At 39.4% G+C, this 24,818-nt stretch overlaps 1 protein-coding gene across 2 annotated transcripts in view; it reads right to left on the reverse strand.

Moving 5' to 3' along the window:
- The window catches only part of GABRG2 (gamma-aminobutyric acid type A receptor gamma2 subunit), a 134,325-nt gene continuing 111,175 nt past the window's right edge, over positions 1,669-24,818 (reverse strand). Inside the window, exons 7-10 of one of the 2 annotated variants that reach the window (XM_005683367.3) lie at positions 14,926-15,078; positions 7,558-7,763; positions 5,520-5,543; positions 1,669-4,108 (exon numbers count right to left, since the gene is read on the reverse strand). In XM_005683367.3, the coding sequence (XP_005683424.1) occupies positions 3,833-4,108; positions 5,520-5,543; positions 7,558-7,763; positions 14,926-15,078 (659 nt within the window). In that variant the 3' untranslated portion in view covers positions 1,669-3,832. The remainder of the gene's footprint in view (positions 4,109-5,519; positions 5,544-7,557; positions 7,764-14,925; positions 15,079-24,818) is intronic. The other variant, XM_005683368.3, reaches the window with a different exon arrangement.

The raw sequence follows: 24,818 nt of genomic DNA on the forward strand, positions 1-24,818 counted from the left end.
GGGAAAACTTTAAAAAAATCCCAAATAGAGAAAAATAAAATCACAGCTAGATTTTGTAATTGGTATCTAACCTCAGACCAAGTATTAATAGAGTACTCCTACCACTTTTCTGATACAGTGGAAAGAATGAGCTGGTAGAGACAAGATATACGAAACTCTGGTTTTCTCTTCTTCCATACCCAGAGCAAAAAAAGGGCAACTCTGTCTGAGTCTAGAGCTTTTCAGATTCTTTGAGATCCCTTCTTTCAAGCAGAATTCTGAAAGCAGTGAATAACCCTGGAAAGTGACTAGAAATAGAAGGAAATAAATGTAAAATCCATCAACTTAACTCTGTTGCTACATATTTTAAAATTTGTCTCATTGCAATTAAAATGAAGTCAAGATCAAAAAAGAAGGCATCTTCAAATTTGACAGATCTTAAAGCATGAAGAGGAAGATAATATATTCCAGATTTGACTTCCAAATCCTAAAACACTGTGAGGGTCAGTAGAAAGAGTAATGCTTAGTGGCTGTCCCATGTTTGCCATTAACTGGCTGTGTGACCTTTGGCAACTCAGTGAGCATTAAAATTATATAGTAGAGCTATCAGTATAGGTCATTCTTTCTTTCTTCTACATGTTAAACAAAAATCCATAGTGACAAGGCATAGAGTTAGCAGTTTTTGACATAATCCCCAATGACCACATCATTTGGCTAAATGTAATTTGACCTTCGTTAGAGACAAAAAGCATTGCTACTAGTCAGAATAATACTGAGACTTTAAAAAGGGGATGGAAGCTAAAAATAAAGGCATTGAGTTAGACAGGAAACAAGACCAAAATGAAAACTTATTTTTTTATGTGTCTGGAAGGTGAGAAATAGATGTTTAAATTGGATGCAGGAAGACCTGAGGGGCCAAGAGAATGATAACAAAAGGAAGGTTAGGGTAGCTCAGTTTATAAAGGATTATGCTAACTGTTCTGAGGAATTCAGAGGACTTAAAACAAAAATGTGATATTGTCTCTGGAGCATGGCTCCCTATATTTTTAATTTGAGGGGGTGGTTACAGAGACAGGTTCTTTGGCTTTGAAAATAATCTAATATGTGACATTTTTCAATTAAAGACTTTGATTGTCAGCCTGTAGTATAAAGAATGATTTGCAGTTCAGTTATTCTTTCAAAATGAAACATCACGCTACAGGGCCTCAATTAAGACAGACTGGAACGGTGCCAGACGCTGTTAGCTGATTTGATGGGAGTGGGAGGAGCCCAGCAGCAGAGCACTGGTGTCACCCACGGGGGGCCTGATTACACCTAATTCATAGCTGGTAAATGGAGGCTTATAAAGGCTGACCTGACAGTTGTGAAACAGCTGGTCTCTGGCAGAGCTGGGATCCCAGTGATGGCTGACACCAGTGTCCCTCCTGTTAGCCTCACCAAAGCTTTAGGCACAGAAGTCTTGAGCTACTCCTTCATGCCATTTCTTTATGTCTCTACTCCACACTCCAAAAACCATCTCTTAATTTCTTTGAAGTGAGTATCATGCAAAACATGATCACACTGCTCACAACTAAAATGAACATAAAGGGACGGCAGTGTTGGGGAGTGAGACAGAGAAGAGGGATCAGAGAAGAGACAAACAGAAAGTGAAGTTTGTCTCTTTTAAGACAAACAAGTCCAACCAACAACTGACCTGATGCCATGGCTTAGAATGCAGCATTTTTATTGTAAAAGTCCACATATTAGGCAGTTCCCTTTGTGAAAAGGTTTTCATATACATAGACCGGGAGCAGCTGATAATTAAGAATCAGATTATATATAATATATATTTATGTTGCCAATACTATGCACACATTGGAAAGCTAGCTTTTTTTCTTGAATGTCCCCATTAATGGAATACATTTCAAGTTGACAATAATAACATGTTTCTTGTCATTGAAAATTTGCCAACAACTCTCCCAAAAAGTCAACATTTAATATGTTAACAATTCAAAACAAGAAAATAATTCTATTTACACCTGGTTGAGGTTATATACTACAGCACTGATACAGTAAAGGTTTGTAAATTTGGCAGCTATATGTATTTCAAGATTCATCCAGATGACCTGATGATGACTTTACATGGTTTTCTATTAACAATGACACTTTCTCTTCTTTTCTACTCTTGGTAGATTATCTGTAGCTATGATTGAATTCTGACTTAAATAAATGATTGCCAAAAGGCAGAACTGATGAAGGACGCTATTGTAGAAAAATAGGAATTCAGGTTGAGTACATGAAAATGGAGCTCAACTCATCAAGTTTGAAGCCAGGGATAGCCACTCCGTGTGAGTACAGTATGGTCAAATGAGGACACACTCATAGGCTTGACCTCCTTGTGAGTCTTTCGGGTTTCTTTAATTTTGTAAATGTAAACTTCAGTACATTTTGCTTTCCACAGAACAAAGGGTACTACATTTGAACACCGGTCAGGTATGACTCCTGTTGTGCCTGTCTATGTCCTTGGTGAAAAAGTAGGGGGTCAGGACTGACTCTCCCCCAGACCTGGAACCATACTACACAGATTCTAACTAGGCCCTGGTAGACTCACTTCTGTACAGAAATATAGGACATAAATATTGTTCTAAAAGGAATATGGTCTTTGCCTAAAGTAAATGTGTAATAATGAACAAAAATAGTCAAAGTTCTTTGGATCCTTCTGTTTACTTCTACAAGATCAAATAGCACTGGACAATGCCTGTGTGAAAAGATGAATCACTGGTTCCAGACCAGTTCAGGAAGCTTTACCAGAGGCATCCAAAGCCAGTTCACTTCAAACCACATTCACAGGCACCAGCTATGTGCTGAGCACTCTACGTGGTGCTGAGGACCCAAAGGAGAGATGACAAGGATTCTGCCCACAAGGCACTCACAGTCACTAGAAGCAGATCTTGAGCGTAAGTTCTGTGATGACCTATTATCCTAAAAAGAAGAAAAAGTAGCAAGCACATACATTTATTTGCTTTATACTCTATGAAATTGGGCATATTTCGAGGTGGCAAATGTCAATTATCCAGTCTATATTTTACTTAGTGTTGTAATACGTCTTACAAGGAAAAAAAGAAAAAAAACAAGATGTTTGAATCTTCATGCGTGAGGGAGAAGATTCGTCTCTCCTGTTCCAAACCCAAATCCATATAATTACATTCATGATTCATTTAGAGCCCAAAGACACAGAATAAAAGACAATATGATGTTAACTTCAGTCCACTTGTTTCAGCTCTAGAGATGCATGCATTAAACTTGAAGCATTCTATGTTACTGAAATATTTACATCATTGTACATGTGATGTGGAGGAAGTTTCCTTCATATCTTGGAATGGAGATATAATAGATTTCTAGTCTAGGTTCCTATATTTAAAGCAGGTTGTGTATTTCTCAAATTAGGGAGATATCCTTTGGGAATCAAATTTACCACAACTTGATCCCAGAACAGAGGGTACACTTTTGGGTCTTTTGCATCTAATTGTATTTTGAATTCAGGAAGGATAACACCATTGTAAATAATAATGGCTTTCACAATTGTAATTGTTGTAGCTGAAAGAAAAGCTTGTTTTGTTTCAATGTTCTTGCTCTAATTCACTTTGCCTTGCAGGTTTTGAGACACAGCAAACATTATACTTCAAATTACACTTACCATAGGAGAGTTGGGTGCAAACAATATGACACGAATACAATTTACCAGGCTGGAACACAGAAACAAATTCAAAGCATGGTGAACTACACAGGGGATTATGTAAGTAGACTCAGAAAGGACATCTTCTCTTCAAGGGATTTAGTGAGTAAGACTCACATCAGTAACACCCATACCTCTTCACAGGTAAAGGTAGGAGACCCAGTAAACCAGATTGAACAAGCAGAAAGCAGTGGGGAAGAAGATCCGCGCATAGGAGTCCATCTTGGCAATACGGATATGTATCCTCCCGTGTCTCCAAGCCCCTGTTCGGCAGTCTTCAAAACAGCAGAAAAAACTGGCACAGTCCTTGCCATCCAGACACTCATACCCGTATTCTTCATCTCTCTCTTGAAGGTGTGTGGCATTGTTCATTTGAATGGTTGCTGATCGTGGGCGGATGTCAATTGTAGGGGCCTGAGATGGAGTAGGGAAGGAGAGGGATCAGAGTTAGTTTTACCTGATATATCCCAGACCATGTCTCCACAATGTCCCCAGTGTGCGAATGATGAATCTGAAAATGAGTACTCAGGGAATTGCTATGACATCATGATCTACAATGGTGAAATTGAACTTAGAAGGATAGCAGTTGCAGATTTCAAATTTTGAGCTTAAGCAGTGCAGCTGAAAATAATACCACCAAGCTAATAAGCTATAGCAAGAAGATTGAACACCAAAAGAACTCAAAGTTTGAAGATTTAAATCAAACAACTACATGGAATCTTATTCTGGTAAGTATTACATGTGAGGTTGTTACATGAAGGCATTTAATGGTGTTGCATGTGAGTAGGATAGAGAAATAAAAATGAGTTGATTGTGAAATCAAATTTTGTGTACATGCTTATCTATATAGGCAAATAGTAAACCCCATTACACTGAGCAAATGTGTTAAATGCTTTTAACAGAAAATGTTAAGCTATATATAAATACGGAGCTTCCTGAGTTTATACCACAATGGTAGGGCTTATACTTTAAAGTAATATAGTACTTTGCCTAATGTCACCCTTTAGAAGCTTCAGAATGTCAGCAATATTAAATTAAACTACATGTGAGTGAACTTTTTTAAATGTTACTAGCTGTCAAACTCTCTTGAAGATTTGATAAGAAACTAGTACCAGTTAATTAAATGTTAATCCAATCTTTGCTGCTGCACCAATTATAAAATTGCTAAAAAATTCAATTTATTTAATGTTAATTCAGTAAGTTAGTTTTAGGAATGATATGTATACAAACTCTATTTTCTCTGAATCAGCTATCAGAAAGTTTAGCTGAGAATAGAAATCTCACAGAATATTGTATGATAGAGCCAAAAGGCCCCTGGATAACCCTGGAAGGAAGGGATGCGTGTTTTAATTTAAAGCATTTCAAAGACAGTATCATTTTTATAGAGCCTACAGGTAGAGTTCAGGCCAATGGAGATTTTTATATGTACTTATTGAAAAACAATCCTTTTTTGAATTAGGACTTACAGAGTTAAATTTTAGGACATAAATGGAACTTGGTAGGTACAACCAGTGAAACTAGATTCCATTTTTATCTGCAAAGAGAGGGTAAGTCTTGGCTTTGATGTTTAATGAGGCCCACTTCGCTAATGACATCTCATAGAGCTTAGAGATTTTTAGTCCCATATTAGGTCAAAACCTCTGAATTAATGTAGAGTTGCTGAATCAACTCTAAAACTCTAAAGAACTTTCTCCATCTTAAATGTGTTATCTCTTGTAGAATACTTAAATGTCTATTCATAAAAAATAAATAAAACACCATGTAAGCATTAATAGTTAGATCCAGCAGTTGCATGCAGTGAATTTCCATTCCAAAAACATTATACCTTGAAGGAAAACATCCGAAGAAGCTTTGGGTTTGTAGACAGAAAAGAGAATCGCATTTTTTTAATTAAAAGAAGGGAAAAAGGAAAAAAAAGAGAGACAAAATAAGATAAATTAAAAATACATTTTGAAAACATAGCAAGTGAAATGAACTGAAATTATAAACACAGAAGGACAGTTCTGAGCTTAGAATAAAGTATATACCTAATTTGGAATATGAAATTTTGGTGATTCCTAGTGAAATCTTTGATAAATTAATCTATAATGATCTAACTGCAAAATTCAGTGCTGCCCACTTGTAAGGAAGATTTGTTGCCTATTTTCTCTGTATAGAAATGCTGATTTTATTTTCTGATTATCATTAAGGAGGCCTTAACTAGGAGAATGTTGACATAATGAACCCAAGAACATATTAAATGGGCAAGTGAAATTTTAGCTTCTCAGTCACAACTTGGACTCTAGCTAGTTCTGATAAATCATCTAATTGGCTTAAAAGGGAAATGAGCATAGAGTTCTTGGGTAATTTCATTTTTGCAGTTTCTTCAATTCCCTTTCTCCTCTGTCACCTTTTCTCTTTCTGCCATCCTCAGGACCAGGACCCTGATCTAAGGAATCCAAGTGTTTCTATCTCTGCAACAAAATCCAATCTGCAATAGAAAGGGCCAAAGGGCTTTCTCCACTGTCAGTCCTCACTCCCTTGTTACTACTGGCAGGTAATAATGCTGCATGGCGATAGAATCATCTTTTGGGGGGAAAATGAAATGGCAAGTGAAGAAAGGGGGGAAAATAAAAAACAACACAACAAGGAAAATAAACTAAGGATAGAAAAGATGCAAAGGTAAAGAGAGGCCATACAGAAAAAGAAGGGGCTGCATAAAGTGTAGTGATTGGGAAATTGAAGATAAGCCTTTCTTTTATAGTAATCATCAAGAATAATGATGCATCTTTCTTTACCTGTTATAATGTTTTACAGTCAAATAAATGTGTGCCATTTGTCAAATTTCACCTGGGTTTCTGAAGATGCATCAGGATTCAGGCTAGAATCAGCTAGAATCAGTGGTTATAATTCAGCTCCCCAAAGTCCATGGGTCAGAAAGCTGGCCACTGTCATGGCCCTCACCAGGAAAGGCTATAAATTCAGGAGGGTGGGTGAGTTCTTTTGCCCCATTTTTGGAAAGAAATGGACCTTCACTTTCATCGGGCCTCCTGTAAACCAAACACTGGATTTAAGTGGGCAAATGGGTAGCTACATGCTCTTTTCAGCATCCATAATACAAAACAGTTACATTAGGCTTTTATAAATGTGCTTCTTCAAATCTGTTTAAAGATTGGTGGCAAGGTGAAGTCATCTTACCTGTTTCCAAATCACTGAACTCAATCCAGGTTGGTAACTATATAAATCATCAACATCAGCCATCATCATCCATTTAAATGCCAGGTAGTATCTAATGTCTTTTATATCCATTACATTTATTTCTCACAGCAGCCTCATAAAATATATATAAAATAATACTCATTTATATATGAGAACATGATAACACAGGGAGGCTAAAAATATATCTTTTGAGTATAAAACCAACAGAAGTCCTCTGGCAATGTATACACACACACACACTCTCTAAATGATTTGCAAAAGTATGGTGATCCTGAAACTTTAAGAACCTCATGGCTTCCTATTGGAAAGCAGTGGATGAAGGACTTAAAACATCAGTAATTTTAAAATATTAAAGAGTCAGACAGCTGAAAATCAGTGAAACCTAAAATGACAGCTACTAAAAGATGAATGCAGTTTCCAGTCATGGTTATTCTCCCAGTGAAATAAAGAGAGCTACAGTCTGCCTCAGTGAATGAAGTCTCTCCCGATTAACTGATGACCATAATGAATCCTGGGAGCCTGGCCAAACTCACACATTCTATCTTCACCTTGGGGCCCAAAGTGTGGATAGCCCACAGATAGGCCAAGCAAGGCCAAACCAAAACAAAACCAGGTGATCTTTCTGCATAAAAATGTCAAAGGGCCCAGTGAGAAATGATACATACAGGGTTTTTCTTCTTTTTGTCTTTGTCCTTGCTTGGTTTCCGGTTGCTGACAAAATAATGCAGAGTGCCATACTCCACCAAAGCAGAGAAGACGAAGATGAAGCAAACAGATACAAAGAGATCCATCGCTGTGACGTAGGAGACCTTGGGGAGAGACTTCCGGGCAATGGTGCTGAGGGTAGTCATTGTCAGGACAGTGGTGATTCCTGGAGGAAGGCAGGATGAAACAGACCCCGTGACCACATCAGCACATTGGATAACTGTCTCACTGGTGAGTCTAAACGTGTTTTGTGACTTCTGAGGAGTGGCCTCAGTTCTGGGAAGGGAGGCTTGACTGGAATTCATTCACACTGTTCACAGATATGTATCGCCTGCCTACCATGTGTCATCTACAGTATGTGCTGAGAAATGTGTTAAGAATGTGCTGACTTTGTGCTGAGAAATAAAATAGACAAGGTCTCTGCCCACATGTCCCTTATGTATGCCCATATGTATTTCAGTGAGAGACACCACCATGAATCAAGAAAGCAGAGAGAAGAATAATGACAGATTATGGTACGCACCGTGCAGAAGGACAAGGGTAGTGAGAACTTAGGTGGAAGGCCTGTTTGGGGAGGTGATATTTAAGGTGAAGCTTAAAAAATTAGAAGAAACCAACCTTCTGGCTATCAACACTAAAGTAGCAAAGAGTTGGACACAACTGAGCGACTGGACTGAACTGACTAAGTTAATTAAAGGGAGGTTCTGAGGAAGGGAAACCTTATCTGTTTTTGAATTTTTAGAATACCTGGGATGGGCGGCCAAGTCACAGTGATGCTGGGTAAATAGAAGTTACCTAGGTAAGTTATGCAGAGCCTGCCCAGGAGTTTGCACTTTATTCAGAGTGTAAGGAGAAGCCCTTTAAAGGAATTAACTAGAGGAGGTACTTTGTATGTGACTGACATGTTCTGATGTATAAATTCTTTAGTGACTATTATATGATGAAAATAGGCTTCTCAGAAGTGATAACTAATATTTACTGAAAATGTCCTCGTGCCAGGCACTATGGTAAGTATTTCATGTACATTCTCCCTTTGAATCTTTACAGCAGATATTTTCATTTTGATTTTATAGTTGAGGAAAAGGAAGCCAAAAGGACAAGCTCTGTGTCAGACAGTAAAGTAGCAGAAAGATTTGAGCACAGAAGTTAAATGTCCAGTTTCAAAACACTTCTTTTTCCCATTGTACAACAGTGCCCAAGAAAACTAGTTCTCCCCAGTAATTGTTTAACAACAAAGTTAAGACAACCTATATGTATTTACAGCTGTATTATTTATAACAACGGCAACATGGATTCAGTATTTAAATAGGTTCTAGCTCTAGTTCAGTTCAGCTCAGTTCAGTCGCTCAGTCGTGTCTGACTCTTTGCGACCCCATGAATCACATCACGCCAGGCCTCCCTGTCCATCTCCAACTCCCAGAGTTCACTCAGACTCACGTCCATCGAGTCCGTGATGCCATCCAGCCATCTCAGCTCTAGTTATAGTAACTCAATTCACTTCAGTATTCTAGGTTTCAGTTTCTGCATCTGTTTGCCTATCTTTTTGAAGACCCATCCATTTCTTGTCATGCTATGATTTTAATTCAACATTTCTTATCATGACTGGATGCAACTTTTCTGTACTCCAGAAATGGTCTTCCCAGGCCCTTACCGTCTACAGCCTTGTGATTTAACATTTTCATTGGAGGCAGGGAAGAGGGGAAGTTTCTGTTGTCTAATGTTGTGTGCTAATTCTCACTATTACTAGGACCAAGATACTTCTAGGAGAGAGTCAATGTCCCTGCCTCAAAGGGCAGTGCTGGGAAACTCAGAAGGAATCAGACACAAGAAACTTGAGGAGCAGGGGAAGGAAGCTACAGATTAAGAACAGTATCACCATACAGGAAAAGAGAAATAGGATTTTCTTCTCTCTTTACAACATGGGTACAGAATGCTCCAAAGATGGTTAAGGGGAGCCAGCCACTCTTGAAGAAAGGTTAATCCAAGAAGGACATTGACCTTTCTCTTCCTAATTGCTCAGGGTTTTTTTCAGAGCCATTTTCAAAGGGTTTGGGTATGTTTCTAAGAACACTTAGTTTAGTATACATTGTGTGTTATGAAATTCTAGAGAAGGGAAAGATCAGTGTTAGTTAAAAGAACTTCACAGAAAGAAGTAGCCTTTAATAGAGGCCCACCACAAGGAAACTGTAGTCATAAAGATTGAGGCCTCTCTCGTGTTCCATCATTAGTGATTATGGAGTAATACGTCTCTCTGTCTAGTCTACATACTTTGTGATGACAGACAAAACATGGATCTTGATGTCCACTGTAACCCCATAGTGAGTATAGAGCTGGGACTCAATATCTGTTGAATAAATAAAATGACTGAAAAATAGTGTATACATGAAATATCAAAGAGACTCAACCTACATATGAAAATAGGAATCCATATTGATGATTTGGGAGGATCATTTTAGTTGTACATAACAGTAACTAACATTTAAGAATCTCTTCGTTTGACCAGGTACTATGCCATTTTGGGGGGCTCCAAAATCACTGCAGATGGTGATTGCAGCCATGAAATTAAAAGACACTTACTCCTTGGAAGAAAAGTTATGACCAACCCAGATAGCATATTTCAAAAGCAGAGACATTACTTTGCCAACAAAGGTCCGTCTAGTCAAGGCTATGGTTTTTCCTGTGGTCATGTATGGATGTGAGAGTTGGACTGTGAAGAAGGCTGAGCGCCAAAGAATTGATGCTTTTGAACTGTGGTGTTGGAGAAGACTCTTGAGAGTCCCTTGGACTGCAAGGAGATCCAACCAGTCCATTCTGAAGGAGATCAGTCCTGGGATTTCTTTGGAGGGAATGATGCTGAAGCTGAAACTCCAGTACTTTGGCCACCTCATGCAAAGAGTTGACTCACTGGAAAAGACTCTGATGCTGGGAGGGATTGGGGGCAGGAGGAGAGGGGGACGACCCAGGATGAGATGGCTGGATGGCATCACTGACTCGATGGACGTGAGTCTGAGTGAACTCTGGGAGCTGGTGATGGACAGGGAGGCCTGGCGTGCTGTGATTCATGGGGTCACAAAGAATCGGACATGACTGAGTGACTGAACTGAACTGAACTGATGTCAAGCATATGTATAATAATCCCAGAAAACCCTCAAAATGAGGTAATAAGCACTGTTATCCTTCTTTTTGCAAGTGAAAAAAAAAAAAAAAACCCACGAAAAACTGAGCACAAAAAGAATAAACCAGTAAGAGAGAGAACCTACAAGCCCAGCAAGTCTGACTTTAAGTGCAATGTTCTAAACCACATTGTTGTATTTCCTCTCCATAAATAGGTCCATACCATGCAGGATGAAGTACCACATTCTTAGGAGCTATTAGGGATTTAGCCATCCGAAATCCCTAATCTGGGGTGTGATGTGGATCTGTGAATCCTCTGTGTTGCCATGATGAAAACATAAGAGTCGTGTAGCTTCGCAAGTACAAACTAGGAATGGTAGTGACTGCATAAGGCGCTCGTGAAGATTAAATTAAATCATGAACATAGGGTGACAATTCCTAGTAAAGTCTCAATAAATATGAATACAGTCTCAATAAATATAAATACAGTCTTCTCATTTACTTTAGAAAGATCTGCTTCTCAAAGTAAAAAAGCTTTACTTAGGTTGTCTATGTATTAATTCATGCAGAAGTTCTTGATTATACCTAATCACAGCTGATATTTTTGTGGGATAATTTCAAAAATTAATTGGCACTTTCTTCACTTCATTCCAGCCTCAAAGCAAAAATGACCTATGAGAAGTGAAAATGTCAGTATCCATAGCAGAGATCATGGATATGTTCCCTTAAGAAAATTTGGTATGTCTGATATTATTAGGCTACATGGAAGTTTATCACAGGCATGTAAAAGAAGAATCTTGAAAAGTTCCTTCACGATATTTTCAGGTCTGCTTGGAGCCACAGAGAACAGGGAAGAACAGGCAAGTAGTGATTCTAACTGATTTACCAACCAACAGCAAGATAGCTTAATCTGTTTCACTTGTTCCATGTGGTTTTTCAGTCCAGTTTTGCTAAGCAAAGAAACTAGACTTCTCTTACTTGAGATGGATGAAAAATATCCATAAGCTTTTTTCAGTTCCTTCAGTCTTGGCATGAGGTAAGCTCTTTAGGCATGTTGCTTACCTCATCAGTTCAGTTCAGTTCAGTTGCTCAGTTGTGTCCGACTCTTTGCAACCCCATGAATCACAGCACGCCAGGCCTCCCTGTCCATCACCAACTCCTTGAGTTCACCCAGACACGCGTCCATCGAGTCAGTGATGGCATCCAGCCATCTCATCCTCGGTCGTCCCCTTCTCCTGCCCCCAATCCCTCCCAGCTTACCTCATAACTTGGGTGAAAATGCCAAGAGGTATTTTCCTTGTTTAATCCATCATCATTATACCATGATTAAACCTCACCAGCTACCACCTGTGTACTAAACTATACTCAAGTGTTACAACCTTCAAAATGACCTCGAATGTTGTGATCTGCACTTAGAAAGCAGTCACTCTCTTAGCCACGTGGATATATTTATCTCGCTTCTCGAACAATGTGGCTCTGTGTTTTGTGGCAATAAACCTTTAAGTTCACAGGCATTTATTGTCAACTGGTTCAACTGTTGATTGTAAACATTGGAAAAGGTAATTGGACCCAATGGTCTAAGTCAGTGTTCCTAAACCTGATTACGCCTAGACTCACCTGAGGATTTTTTTTTTCATCCTAAATTCACTACCCCACCCCCCCACCCCACTGTGTGCTCTCAAGAAATTAAATAAGCATATCCTGGGGTTGGACAAAGGCAGCTGTACTTTTGAAGGCCCTCTATTGATTTAAATACACAGTTGAACTTAAGAAGCAGTGATCTAGAGACCTGAGGCTGCAAAGTCAAATTTGAGAAATTGGCTCAGCTCACTGCCCCACCTTCTCCCACAAGGGGCCCTTCAACAGGGCCTCACACCCAGAGCCACTCTAGGTCTCCTCAGCCAAGGCACACATCTGCTATCTGCTGGCAGTGGCCTTGTGAGTGCCATTTAACCTTGTGGCACCTCTGCTTCCTCAGCTCTAAACATGTGATACTAACCTTTGTTTTCATTACAACTTCGACATGCAGTTATTCTAAAAAGTAGGAAAGCATGAGGACCACACTGAGGATGACTGGCCTACAGTGAATGGTCTGTGCGCGAGAGGCGTGCCTACCCGCCATTTGTTCTGTCCCTCCTTCCTCAGCCTACTCTCCTTCCTTCCGTCTCCCACTGCAGCCTCTTGCTGGCGAGCACTCATTGATCAAGTGGTAGAAATGAGCTAGTACTATAAGCCGTAAGAGGGCTTTTTAACCAGCAGGAGTCTAGACTTCAAGGGAAGAGACTGATTTGAAATCTTTCCCTGAAGATATTTTTGGGAGGGGTGGATGGGAAGGCATCAGTGTGCTTGTTTCCTCCACTCATAAGTGCACATATTACTTGAGTAATCACAGAGGGACCTGCCGTGGACCAGGCAATGTACTGGGAGTGAGGGAGACATTGATTGATACCCTGATGTGACAGACACAGAAAGCGAGTAATGTGGTACATTCTACTCACGATGACAAGTAATCGTCCTAAAAAGTAGCAACGTATTTTGGGTTTGTCTTAGCATGTAGCATTAGACAAGATATTATAATTGTTAAATACAGCCTGTAACATAAAGTACCGCCTATAACAGAAAAAAATCAAAATAACCTTATTTTGAAACAGATGGGAGACTAAATTTGGTTTGGAGAAGAATAAATATGCAAATGATGTCTTTTTTTCCCAGTAATCATTGCTGCTCTCGGTTTTAATAACCTGGTACAGATCACTTTGTTAGAAAATGACTATAATTGCTAGTATTTCTGAGGCCCTACTATGTTTTGTGCTCTTTGCATGGAGTACCTGATTTAACCTAATACAAACCCCAACAGTTAGGTATAGGAAATGATATTTCACATGTGAATGTGGTTTGTAGTAAAATGTGGTTTGTAGAGACTAAGTATGTATCGAAGGCCATACCATGTATGAAGGTTGAAATCCATTTGTTGGACTTCAAAATCCAAACTCTTAACTATTACATGATACTGCCTCTAGCCAAAGAGTGGATAGGAATTGTGGTTCTAGTTGTCACACAGATGATGAAAGAGGATAGCAGCCTTATAATTCATTTTTCAATTGTTTAAGTCATTAGGAAATATTATGTAGTGTGAGAATTCTATTCATGGACCTAGCCTCCAGTGTTCCTGTGTGTCTGTGGCTTTGTAATAATCTTTGATTCCTCTTCCTTACGTGAGGAAAATGATGTGAAACTCCAAGACAGGTATCACCAGACAAGAGATTACGCAAACTCCAAATAATCTTTCATAGGTAATCATATTTTCTCAAAATAATCTTTTCAACAGCTCTTCTGTACTGAGCCAGTTATGTATATGTGTGTCTTCAAATGGCATCAGAATCATGCATGTTGGAATTAATCAGTAGCCAGTGGTGTGCTAGTACATGTGTAACAGCTGATTCCCTAGGGAAAAGGTGCCCCTGATTTTTTGTGTTTATCTGTTTCCATGGTGTTAATATTTGCACCTGGGTTGATTTCAAGCTACCAAACTGGCATCACTGAACACAGTATTGGGAAAGGATAACTATGACCAACTCTAATGGGTATACAACTGCCCAGAGATCAAAACAAACAAACAAAAAATTTCCTGAAAAGTTTTTAAAAAAATTTTATCCCAGTTACTTTATTTAAAAGATTAATCCAGGTCTAGTTGGGAAGATCCCTTGGCTTCCCTGGTGGCTCAGACAGTAAAGTGTCTACCTACAATGCGGGAGACCTGGGTTCGATCCCTGGGTTGGGAAGATCCCCTGCAGAAGGAAATAGCACCCCACTCCAGTACTCTTGCCTAGAAAATCCCACGGACTGAGGAGCCTGGTAGGCTACAGTCCATGGGGTCGCAAAAAGTCGGACACAACTGAGCGACTTCACTTCACTTCTTCCGGTATTCTTGCCTGGAGAAACCCATGAACAGAGGAGCCTGGCAGGTTTCAGTCCATGGGGTCACAAAGAGTTGGACATCACTGAGCATCTAACACTTTCAAAGCAAGGAGAGAATTTAGCAAAACAGAACTAAGAAGCTTTAAACACTGTTTCAATATGCTAGTTTAAAATAAATGGCATTTCTATGTAATTACTAACTGAATTAAAAGCAAATCAACTTAGAAGGGGAAATAAAGATTAGTGTTGTTCAGTACTTACCTTGGGACAGTACAACACAAGAAATTGTCTCTCACCTAAAGAAGTTCTGGCTGGGACAGCATCCTTATTGATCCAGAAAGACACCCAGGATAGGACAACAATGAGTGTGCAGGGGATGTAGGTCTGGATGGTGAAGTAGCCCATTCTTCTGCTCAGGTCAAAATAGACAGTCATGACCACATAATCCCCTGGAACAGAGCAAAGATGGACCATGAAAACCCTTAACAAAACTGGATAGTGTTTCAAAATAAGCATGTATATCACTCTCATGTGCACTGGAAAATTTTAATCCACCTGCATTAAGAACAAAAAACAACAAAAAGCAAAATCCAGCCTGTATTCACTGCTATATTTAAAAGGGATAACCAATACGGTCCTACTGTAAAGCACTGGAACTTTGCTCAATCTTATGTGGCAGCCTGGAAGGCAGGGGGGTTTGGGGAAGAATAGATACATGTATATATATGACTGAGTCCCTTCCCTGTTCTCCTGAAACTATCACAACATTGTTAATCGGCTATACCCCAATACAAAATAAAAAGTTATAAAAAATACCCAACCTGTACTGAATTCTGATCCTTTAGGAAGCAACGTGACTACTAGATGAAAGGAAATACCTTTGAGCATATTGCTCATATTTTCTTCTTTCGGGTGATTTTTTACTTTGCCGTCTCTGCTGACTTAATGCACACAATGTAAAGTTCTATGTGTGGTGCAGAGGTAGGGAAATCTTTGTTTCTACCCTGTGCCTCTCTTGCCTGCAATGAATTCTAAGATTTGTTACAATTTCTTCTTTTTCTCAGGACCTTTCTCCATACAAATCAGAGAATTACCATTGTGCTTGACACTAATAGATAACTATTTACTCAGTTTATAACCAAATTCCTGTGCTGAGACAATTTCTCATGTTTCCATTGAATCAAGTGGTTTTCCTTGATAACAGTTGCTTCAGTTTGTAATTTCTTGTGCATCCCTGTGGTTGCTTTTGCAACATCCATCTCATTGTTAACTTGATTCTGCATGAGTCCACAGACTGTGCTTACCCCAGCCCTTCCCTGCCCCTGTCACTACACGTAGCATCCCACTGGATTCCAAACAGGCACTCAGTAACATTTGTGAGTAAATGATTAAATGAACAATGTATTTATATATTTAACTATAGAGAAAGAAACCAAAAATCAGGAAGTTGTATTTTGGAACATTTTGGTGATAAAGGAATTTATATAAATATTCCAGAGAGTAGAGTAATTAAGGAATCCAACAATAACTATACAGCTATGCATGAGAACAATGTAATGTAACACAGTCCCAAGTCTCTGTAATTTGTTAAGATCATGATACATGCATTGTTTCACTTCACAGTAGCAACTATAAAGTACTTATATAGTATATATCATATTGTACCTTATAGCTCGGACTGATATAAGAGAACACCACTTTCAAGAGAGCAGATCATCGGCTATATCCCAATACAAAATAAAAAGTTATAGAAAATACCCAACCTGTATTGAATTCTGATCCTTTAAGAAGCAATGTGACTACTAGATGAAAGGAAATACCTTTCAGCATATTGCTCATATTTTCTTCTTTCGGGTGATTTCTTAATGTGTATCTGCTCTCTTAATGTGAGGGGGCACATGAGGCTACTTTTCAAATGTTGTTTTTTCCTTCCTTATAATCTGTCCTAAAATACATGGACAGTGAAATCCAGATCACATTTTTTTTTAATTACTTGACTTCATGTCTGTGTTTCTCTACTTACTTAGATGATTTAAATCTGATTTGAAGATAAGTCACTTTAAAGAAGACTGACTTAGCTGAATGAATTATTATTACTTAGTCTACTCCTTCCTTCCCTCTCTCCATCTTCACTCCACATTCTTCTAAGCTGCTGAGACAGAAGACCCTTCACTGGGTACTCCTTGAGGGAGTCAAGATTCTCTGCTAACCCTGCAGTATTTCCTAAGTGGAGCTATGATTACTTCCTAACACTGCCCTTTGGTGGACGGATAGACTGTCACTTGTCTGAGTCAGGCCTGGTTAAGGCAGTCATAGTGACCCAGATACTAATTACGGAATTAAGCTCCCATTAGAACATACAGTTCCCTTTCTGAGAGCTATAATTTGCTGTTATTTAGCAATTATCTTTGAAAAGTTAAAGGTAGGAATTTTCTTATTGATCATAAATAGATTTGTGTTAGTTCCCTGAGATGATGCTTCTCTGTGTTGATTTATTTGGGTTTAGGCTATGGTTTTTTCCTGTGGTCATGTATGGATGTGAGAATTGGACTGTGAAGAAGGCTGAGCGCCAAAGAATTGATGCTTTTGAACTGTGGTGTTGGAGAAGACTCTTGAGAGTCCCTTGGACTGCAAGCAAATCCAACCAGTCCATTCTGAAGGAGATCAGCCCTGGGATTTCTTTGGAAGGAATGATGGTAAAGCTGAAACTCCAGTACTTTGGCCACCTCATGCGAAGAGTTGACTCATTGGAAAAGACTCTGATGCTGGGAGGGATTGGGGTCAGGAGGAGAAGGGGACGACCGAGGATGAGATGGCTGGATGGCATCACTGACTCGATGGATGTGAGTCTGAGTGAACTCTGGGAGTTGGTGATGGACAGGGAGGCCTGGCGTGCTGCGATTCATGGGGTCGCAAAGAGTCGAACACAACTGAGTGACTGAACTGAACTGAGGCTATTTAAAGTCATAGCATTTCATATATTTGTTTGGTCTCTGCTTTTGTTCTAATCTAGAATATTCTTCAATTACAGCCTGCCTCTATTTATTATAAAGATATTTAATTGCAGATGATCCCTATTAGTTTCTGTCTTTTTCTTTCATGTTTCTTTGACCACAATATCAGAGGCAAATAGTTTCTTATTCTACCTAAGAAACACAAAGAAAGAAACGGTTTCTTTTTAAATAATCATATTCAGGGGCACTTTTTCTTCCTAATTTTTCAAGTCCTTGAGAATTCTCTGTATGCAAATTATAATATCTTAAATAAATCTAGACAATTTTAGTAACATCTTTTTTACTCTTTATCATGCAAGTAAATGAGAATCTACACATTGCCATTAATGGTCTGACTCTTTTAAAGGTGAACTTTAATTTTGCCTCAAGTTAACAGATAATTATCTCAATTCAATTTTCCACTTCCCTTTAGGTCAGAATCTTGACTTCCCTAGCCTATTTATCTATCAATTCCTATTTTAAGGTAATAGCTTCTGAGCATCTTTCATCTTTGCCAACAAATCCGAAGCTTTTCTATCACTAGATTATGGATTCAAACTTGGGAACAGGCCATTTAAAAGCCAAGCAGCTTCACAGTGACAGCCTGACATCTGTCTTATCTCTAAGGCCACATCACTTTTTGTGTTTTTTAAAACTCTCAGGCTGAGAAGCCTATAAAATCAAATCCCCTGAAAGTGCCGCATCAGTGATTTCCCCAAGTCCAAAAGGTTTAAATACCCACCAAGTCAAAGGTGGTTATTTAAGCCACTTCAAATTTATTCTATTGATTTATTCTAACATGACACTTAAAGCCATAGCATCTTAAAAAAATTTAGTTTGGTTCCGTGTTTTTGTCCTTGTTAATGTAATAGAATGTAATAGAATGTAATAGAATATAATATTCAGACACTGAGCTGAATAGTTTGCATATATTTTCTTTAAAATTCCTAAAATTTTGTCATGATGGTGAAAAAACTAAGATTTCACCTGGTTCCTCTCCCATGATTCTTACTCCACTTAAATATAGTTGAATAGAGTATATATTACTCTACTGGATTAATTTTGAAAGCATAATTTGTGTTGATATACTCGTTTCCTTTCTCTAGTCTCTTTATTTTTCAATAAATATTAATCACTTTTATGCAAAGAGCACTAAATTAGGTAAGATGGAAACTAAGATCTATGAAACCTCACAGACGGATTCTAAATTAAATGGATTGAATGAGAACAAGATTATTTCGTCTCTTACTACAACTCAGAGAGAGAGGTATTGAGACAATGCAGTGCATTTTCCTTTATCACTCCTTGATACACACTTGAATCTAAGGCCTGGTTTCACAGGGCTGGTTTTGACCACAGGAAGGTAGGAGAGTTCACTGGCTGCAAATTCATTTGGGGAAAAGGGTTTTCTGAGATTAGATCTATACCTCACCTAACACCCAACAATACATTTGAGATGTATTGAAGATTCAGATTTCAGCATGAATATAAATACTACCCAAGAAAGAAATGTAAGAGAACACCTTCATGATCTGAGTGTGGAAGACACTGTGTCAAAGCACAGCATAAAATATAGAAGGCATGAAGGAGAAAAAAAGTATACCATGTTTAGAACTGTATTATACTTCTTTAAATAATTTTGAAAGGCAAAATACTGCATTTGAATGAAATATTACCTGTATAAATAAATCAAAGCCTAATATCACTGATATGTAAGTAATTCTCATTAATTATTGAGACAGAGACTCACATATTTAACTGGGTTGAAAAAATGAATGAACAATTCATAGACACTAAATACAAAGAAAGATTCTCAACTTCAATAGTCATCAGTGAAATGCAAAGTAAAATAATCGTATTTCACTTTTAGCCTATAATATTGGGAAAAAATAATTTCCTGTACCACAAAATGTGGATGAAGAGCAGAGCTATACACTCTTGCTAGGGGTATACACTGGTGTAAACTTAAAGGTAACCTGGAAGCATATAAAATTATTTTACTTCTCTATATTTGGAATTAGCACTATAGATAAAAATGGTTTTAAAATATTGACTTTTGATTGGCACCAAGTTTTTTTTTCAAGGTTTGCTCTGTGCCCAAAAGTATGAATATAATACTCAGTCCTTGGGCAGAGTCCCAATCCCTGAGTTTATGTGCCTAGTGGAATAGAGCATAGTGGAAGAGAAAAAACTTTCAGATTTAATCATGCTGCTTACTTCTATGCTGCTGCTGCTAAGTCGCTTCAGTCATGTCCGACTCTTAGCAACCCCATGGACCACAGCCTACCAGGCTCCTCCGTCCATGGGATTTTCCAGGCAAGAGTACTGGAGTGGGTTGCCATTGCCTTCTCCCTGCTTCTATGCATGACACCCCTAAGTATTCTGCATCCATCACTGGCCCACCATCCCCAGGCATGGCTTAGGCCTGCAATTCTTCTGAAATTACATTCAGCACTTTTCCAGCAACTAGGTCCTTGGAGGTCAGGAGCAGGCAAAACAACTAAGCTGTAATCCTTGCCATCAGGGAGTCCTCCAGCTAAGAACGACATATGAATATAGCATCATTACTCCACGGCATGCACGCATGCTTAGTTGCTCGGTTGTGGTGTCTCCTGCATTGGCAGGTGGATTCCTTACCCCTGCACCACCTGGGAAGCCCTACTCCATGGCCCAAGGAGTATATAAAACATAGCTGTTAGTTTATTTTATACACCCTGATTAGATGAAGTTTCTGGCAAGCATATTTCTAAAAGTTCTGCTTAATAATGTTAATCTTCACAAACCTTAAAGAGATCCACTCTCTTCACAGAGAGTCCAAACTCCTTAGTATGGCCTGTAAGGCTATCTGTAATTTGAATCTAATCTAGGTTTCTCTCCCTCATCATTCCCTTCATGTTCCCAAGGCCCTAAACAAAATAAATAGTTTCATTTCACACTGCTATGATTTTCCTGTCTTTATTCTTCCTGACATCGTATATCTCCCAGATATCTCCCAGTCCTGTCCGACTCTTTGTGACCCCATAGATGGCAGCCCACCAGGCTCCTCCATCCCTGGGATTCTCCAGGCAAGAACACTGGAGTGGGCTGCCATTCCCTTCTTCACCCAGATTCCTAGCTTATCTCTTTAATCCTTTTTACTCATTCCAACCTTCCAACCACCTCCAGCACCAGCACACACTGCACACACATACCCATACTGTGACTAGACCTGTGCTAAGTGGTAGCAATCTTAAGTAAATTTAAAATTAAAAATCAATTCCTTCAGTTGACCAAGGCAATATTTCAAGGGTTTTAATATTTATTTAGAGCTAGCAAGTACTGTGGGCTTCCCTGGTAGCTCAGATGGTAAAGAATCTGCCTGTAATGCAAGAGACCCGGGTTCAATCTCTGGGTCAGGAAGATCCCCTGGAGAAGGGAATGGCAACCCAGTCCAGTATTCTTTCCTGGAGAATCCCATGGATAGAGGAGCCTGGCAGGCTATAGTCACAAAGAGTCAGACACCACTGAGAGACTGACACCTTCAGTGAGTAATATAATAGCACAGATATAAAAGTTACTAAATGATAGAAAGCTCAATTAGATAGTGCTGGTTTAAGCTAATCTTTCTGGAAGGCATTTATGCTCATGCCATTTCCTTCCAAGTTTTTTGGAATAAAATCCATACTACTCAACATAGGATTCTAGTCTCCTTTCCCCTGATCCACAACGAACCATCCAAGTTGTATCTCCCACCATTCATAATCTCTCCATTTTATGCCCACCCAGCCTGATTTACCTTCTGCACTTCCAAGGGGTTCTGTTGTCCTCATTTGCCCATGATGTCTTCAATTTCTGAAACACTCTCCACGTCTCCAATGGTATGATTCATGTATATCTCCAAACCCTTTCATTATTGCCCATTGATGTTAAAAGCTAAATTAAAAGTTTTTAACTTGTCCTGTGGGAGTTCTTATGGCATTTCCCTGACTACTCTCCAGCTTCATCTTAAATAGTTTTTCTTTATACTCCAGCCCGAGTTCTTACAGTTCCCTTAGATGCTCCCTGCTACCACTCACAAGGTGGCGCAGTGGTAAAGAATCCACCTGCCAATGCAGGAGACAGAAACACAAGAGACACGGTTTGATGCCTGGCTCAGGAAGATCCCCTGGTGCAGGAAATGGCAACTGGCTGCAGTATTCTCGCCTGGAAAACCCCATGGACAGAGGAGCCTGGCGGGCTGCGGTCCATGGAGTCACAAAGGGTCAGACACAGCTGAGCTACTGAGCCCACACACACACCTCTTACCTTAGAGTCTTATCACATGCTGGTTCCCTCAGCTCAGCGTCTAATGTCTCCATCTCTACTTAACGACAGTCTTTCTTCAGATGTAAATTAATGTATCCCTTCATCTGAGAAGCCCTTAGTAGATCAGATGTTCTCAGTAAGATCTCACAGCACCATATGACTCTCATAGTGCTGATCTTGCTAGGAAGTATGTGATTGGTGTGAATATTGGATTACACTCTAGATTATAATTAGTCCATGAACTCCATGAAGTAACTGTAGCTATTTATCTCACTATTTTACCCTCAGTATCTAGTACAGTGCTGGTACACACAGAAGGAATCCAACAGTTATTTGTCTAATGTATAAATGTTTTAGCTCATATGGCCATGAAAAATATCGTGGGTGAACTATATACCCAAAGCATTAAGACCAGGGCAGAAATCAAGGTAGGGTTTTAAAATACTAAATTTTGCTTTAGAAACTATTGCTTCTGGAGATATTTCTTACTGGATACCCTGGTGAACTTAATCTCCAGAGATGTAGATATAAGGCCACAGAGAGGTGTTAGCAGCCCTGACTGCTTGCCAAGAAGAAATGAAGGAAAATCAGCCACATCAGAGTGGCTGCATAAAGCTTATTAGAGAATCGATTGGTGATTTGAGTTTTTCAACTAGATGCAATTAGGGAGAGAAAAAGACAAAGGGGCTTGGCTGCTGAAACAGCCATCACTGTCCTCCACATTAAGTCTAATAGGTGTGTTTTCATTTCAAAACTTGACCGTTATTATTTAATCTGTTGCTTATTCAAGCTCACATGGTGATGAAAAAGAACAACATAGCAACTGGGGAAAATACAATGAAAAATAAAAAGTGTAATTTGTAATTATTTTCCAGGCTAAATCAATCTTTTCAAGACTTCTCTGACTTATCCACTGAGGAATGGGAACAGGGTTGTCAGGAAGAACAGGAGATGCTTCATGCCAGATGGCAAGGAGAAGTCCAGAATCCCTGCAGGGGTGACGTTTGGGGCTCAGCTATTGGAAAATGAGGAAAGCACACAAGGGCAGGGGGACCTGCTAAGCATGGATTTGCTTCAGCCCAAGGAGGAGAGCTTCCAGGAGGTTCTGGAACAAAGTGCACAAGCAGATTTAGTGCCACTTGAGACCAGAGCGGCAGTCGCTTGTCTCCCACAGGCTGAGGTGGGGTGGTCTGAATCTCCAAGTTCAGATTGCCCTACGTTGCTCAAGGACATTCTCCAGACAAGGGGACAGTGATACACTGTTAGCATCCAGACTTTGTAGCACCTGGAGAACGGGGCACACCAGCTCAGAGAAGGTGAGGTGAAAGAGGGGACATCAAAAGTGTCCACTGCAAGAACTGGTGTTAGGCTGCGTTCAAAGGTTCTAGTCCAGTCACTCGCAGGTTGTGTAATTTTAGACAAGTGTAGAAATGATAAGAGAATATACCTCACAGGGAATCATGAACATACAAAGAATTAACATATATAGTGTGCTTGATAAGTTCCTGGTACACAATAAAAGGTCTATTAATGTCGGTTATGATTACAAAGTAGTTTAATCTATGGAAAATAATTAACAAAATTCTGGCACATATAAGCATAGAAGAAATATAGTCCATGGAATTCTCCATGCCAGAATACTGGAGTGGGTAGCCTTTCCCTTTTCCAAGGGATCTTCCCAACCCAGGACTCCCACACTGCAGATGGATTCTTTACCAGCTGAGCCTCAAGGGAAGCCCAAGAATACTGGAGTGAGTAGCCTATCCCTTCTCCAGCAGATCTTCCCGACCCAGGAATCGAACCAGGGTATCCTTCATTGCAGGTGGATTCTGCATACAACTGAGCTATCAGGGAGGCCCAGTTTAATCTATGGAAAACAATTAACACCATTCTGGCACATATAAACAGAGAAGAAATGCTACTAAACATTCAGAAAAGAATAAAAATTAGAAAGGATCCTAGCATTCATGTCAATCAATTCTATCCTCTCATAGGTTAAACAATTGAGATCCACTGAAAAAGACAGAGTTGCAGACCCAAGACTCCTGCCTCCCAAACCAATACTCTTTGGGGTAAACAGCCTGCCCATTTTGAGCCAGTGGTGAAGATCATGGAGACAACGCAAAACAGAAAGTGGGATAAAGCAAAACAGGAAGTGGAACAATTACTGAATAGGGTTAGTATAGAAAGCTGGTATGGATGACTAGGAGGCCCAACCACAGCAAGAAAAATTCCTTTCATTTGCTTTTAAACCTTATATAATAGACCTGTTACTTTTAAGAGAGTGGAAACTCATTTGTCTAGAATTCCAGACTAACACAACAACCATTCCAGAACTTTCCTTCTGGAGAATAGCTCTAGATGAAAGGAAGCTCAATATTTGCAAAGCCTCCAGGTAGTGAGATAGCCAATAGACAGGCTCCAGGTTGGAAATTCACATTTGGCCAGTCTCCTCTCTGCATTTCCTGAGGCAAGAGATAGGTGGTCTCTGCTGAGGAATTTATAATCAGCCTCCCCTCTCCAAAAGGGAACTAATAACAGAAACAGGGTAAATAGCCAGTCTTTGTCTCTTGTAAACACCTCAAGGAAATAATCATGGCAAGGACAAAGAGGCAAAACCCTGTCTGAGGAAAGGATAAGGGAGACACTACACATGGACAAAAAGTCTTGGAGTCAAAAATCAGGGGATAATTCCAGGTCAAAGTGAGTCTTGCTCCTCGCAGAAGCATTCACTTTGAGATCCATCAGTGTGCATGCTGACTTTCAACTGAGCTATTTCAAATTCAAAAGATGATGCTGTGAAAATGCTGCACTCAATGTGCCAGCAAATTTAGAAAACTCAGCAGTGGCCACAGAACTGGAAAAGGTCACTTTTCATTCCAGTCCCCAAAAAGGGCAATGACGAAGAACTT

The sequence above is a fragment of the Capra hircus genome, chromosome 7, assembly GCF_001704415.2.
Source record: "Capra hircus breed San Clemente chromosome 7, ASM170441v1, whole genome shotgun sequence".
Classification (NCBI taxonomy): domain Eukaryota; kingdom Metazoa; phylum Chordata; class Mammalia; order Artiodactyla; family Bovidae; genus Capra; species Capra hircus.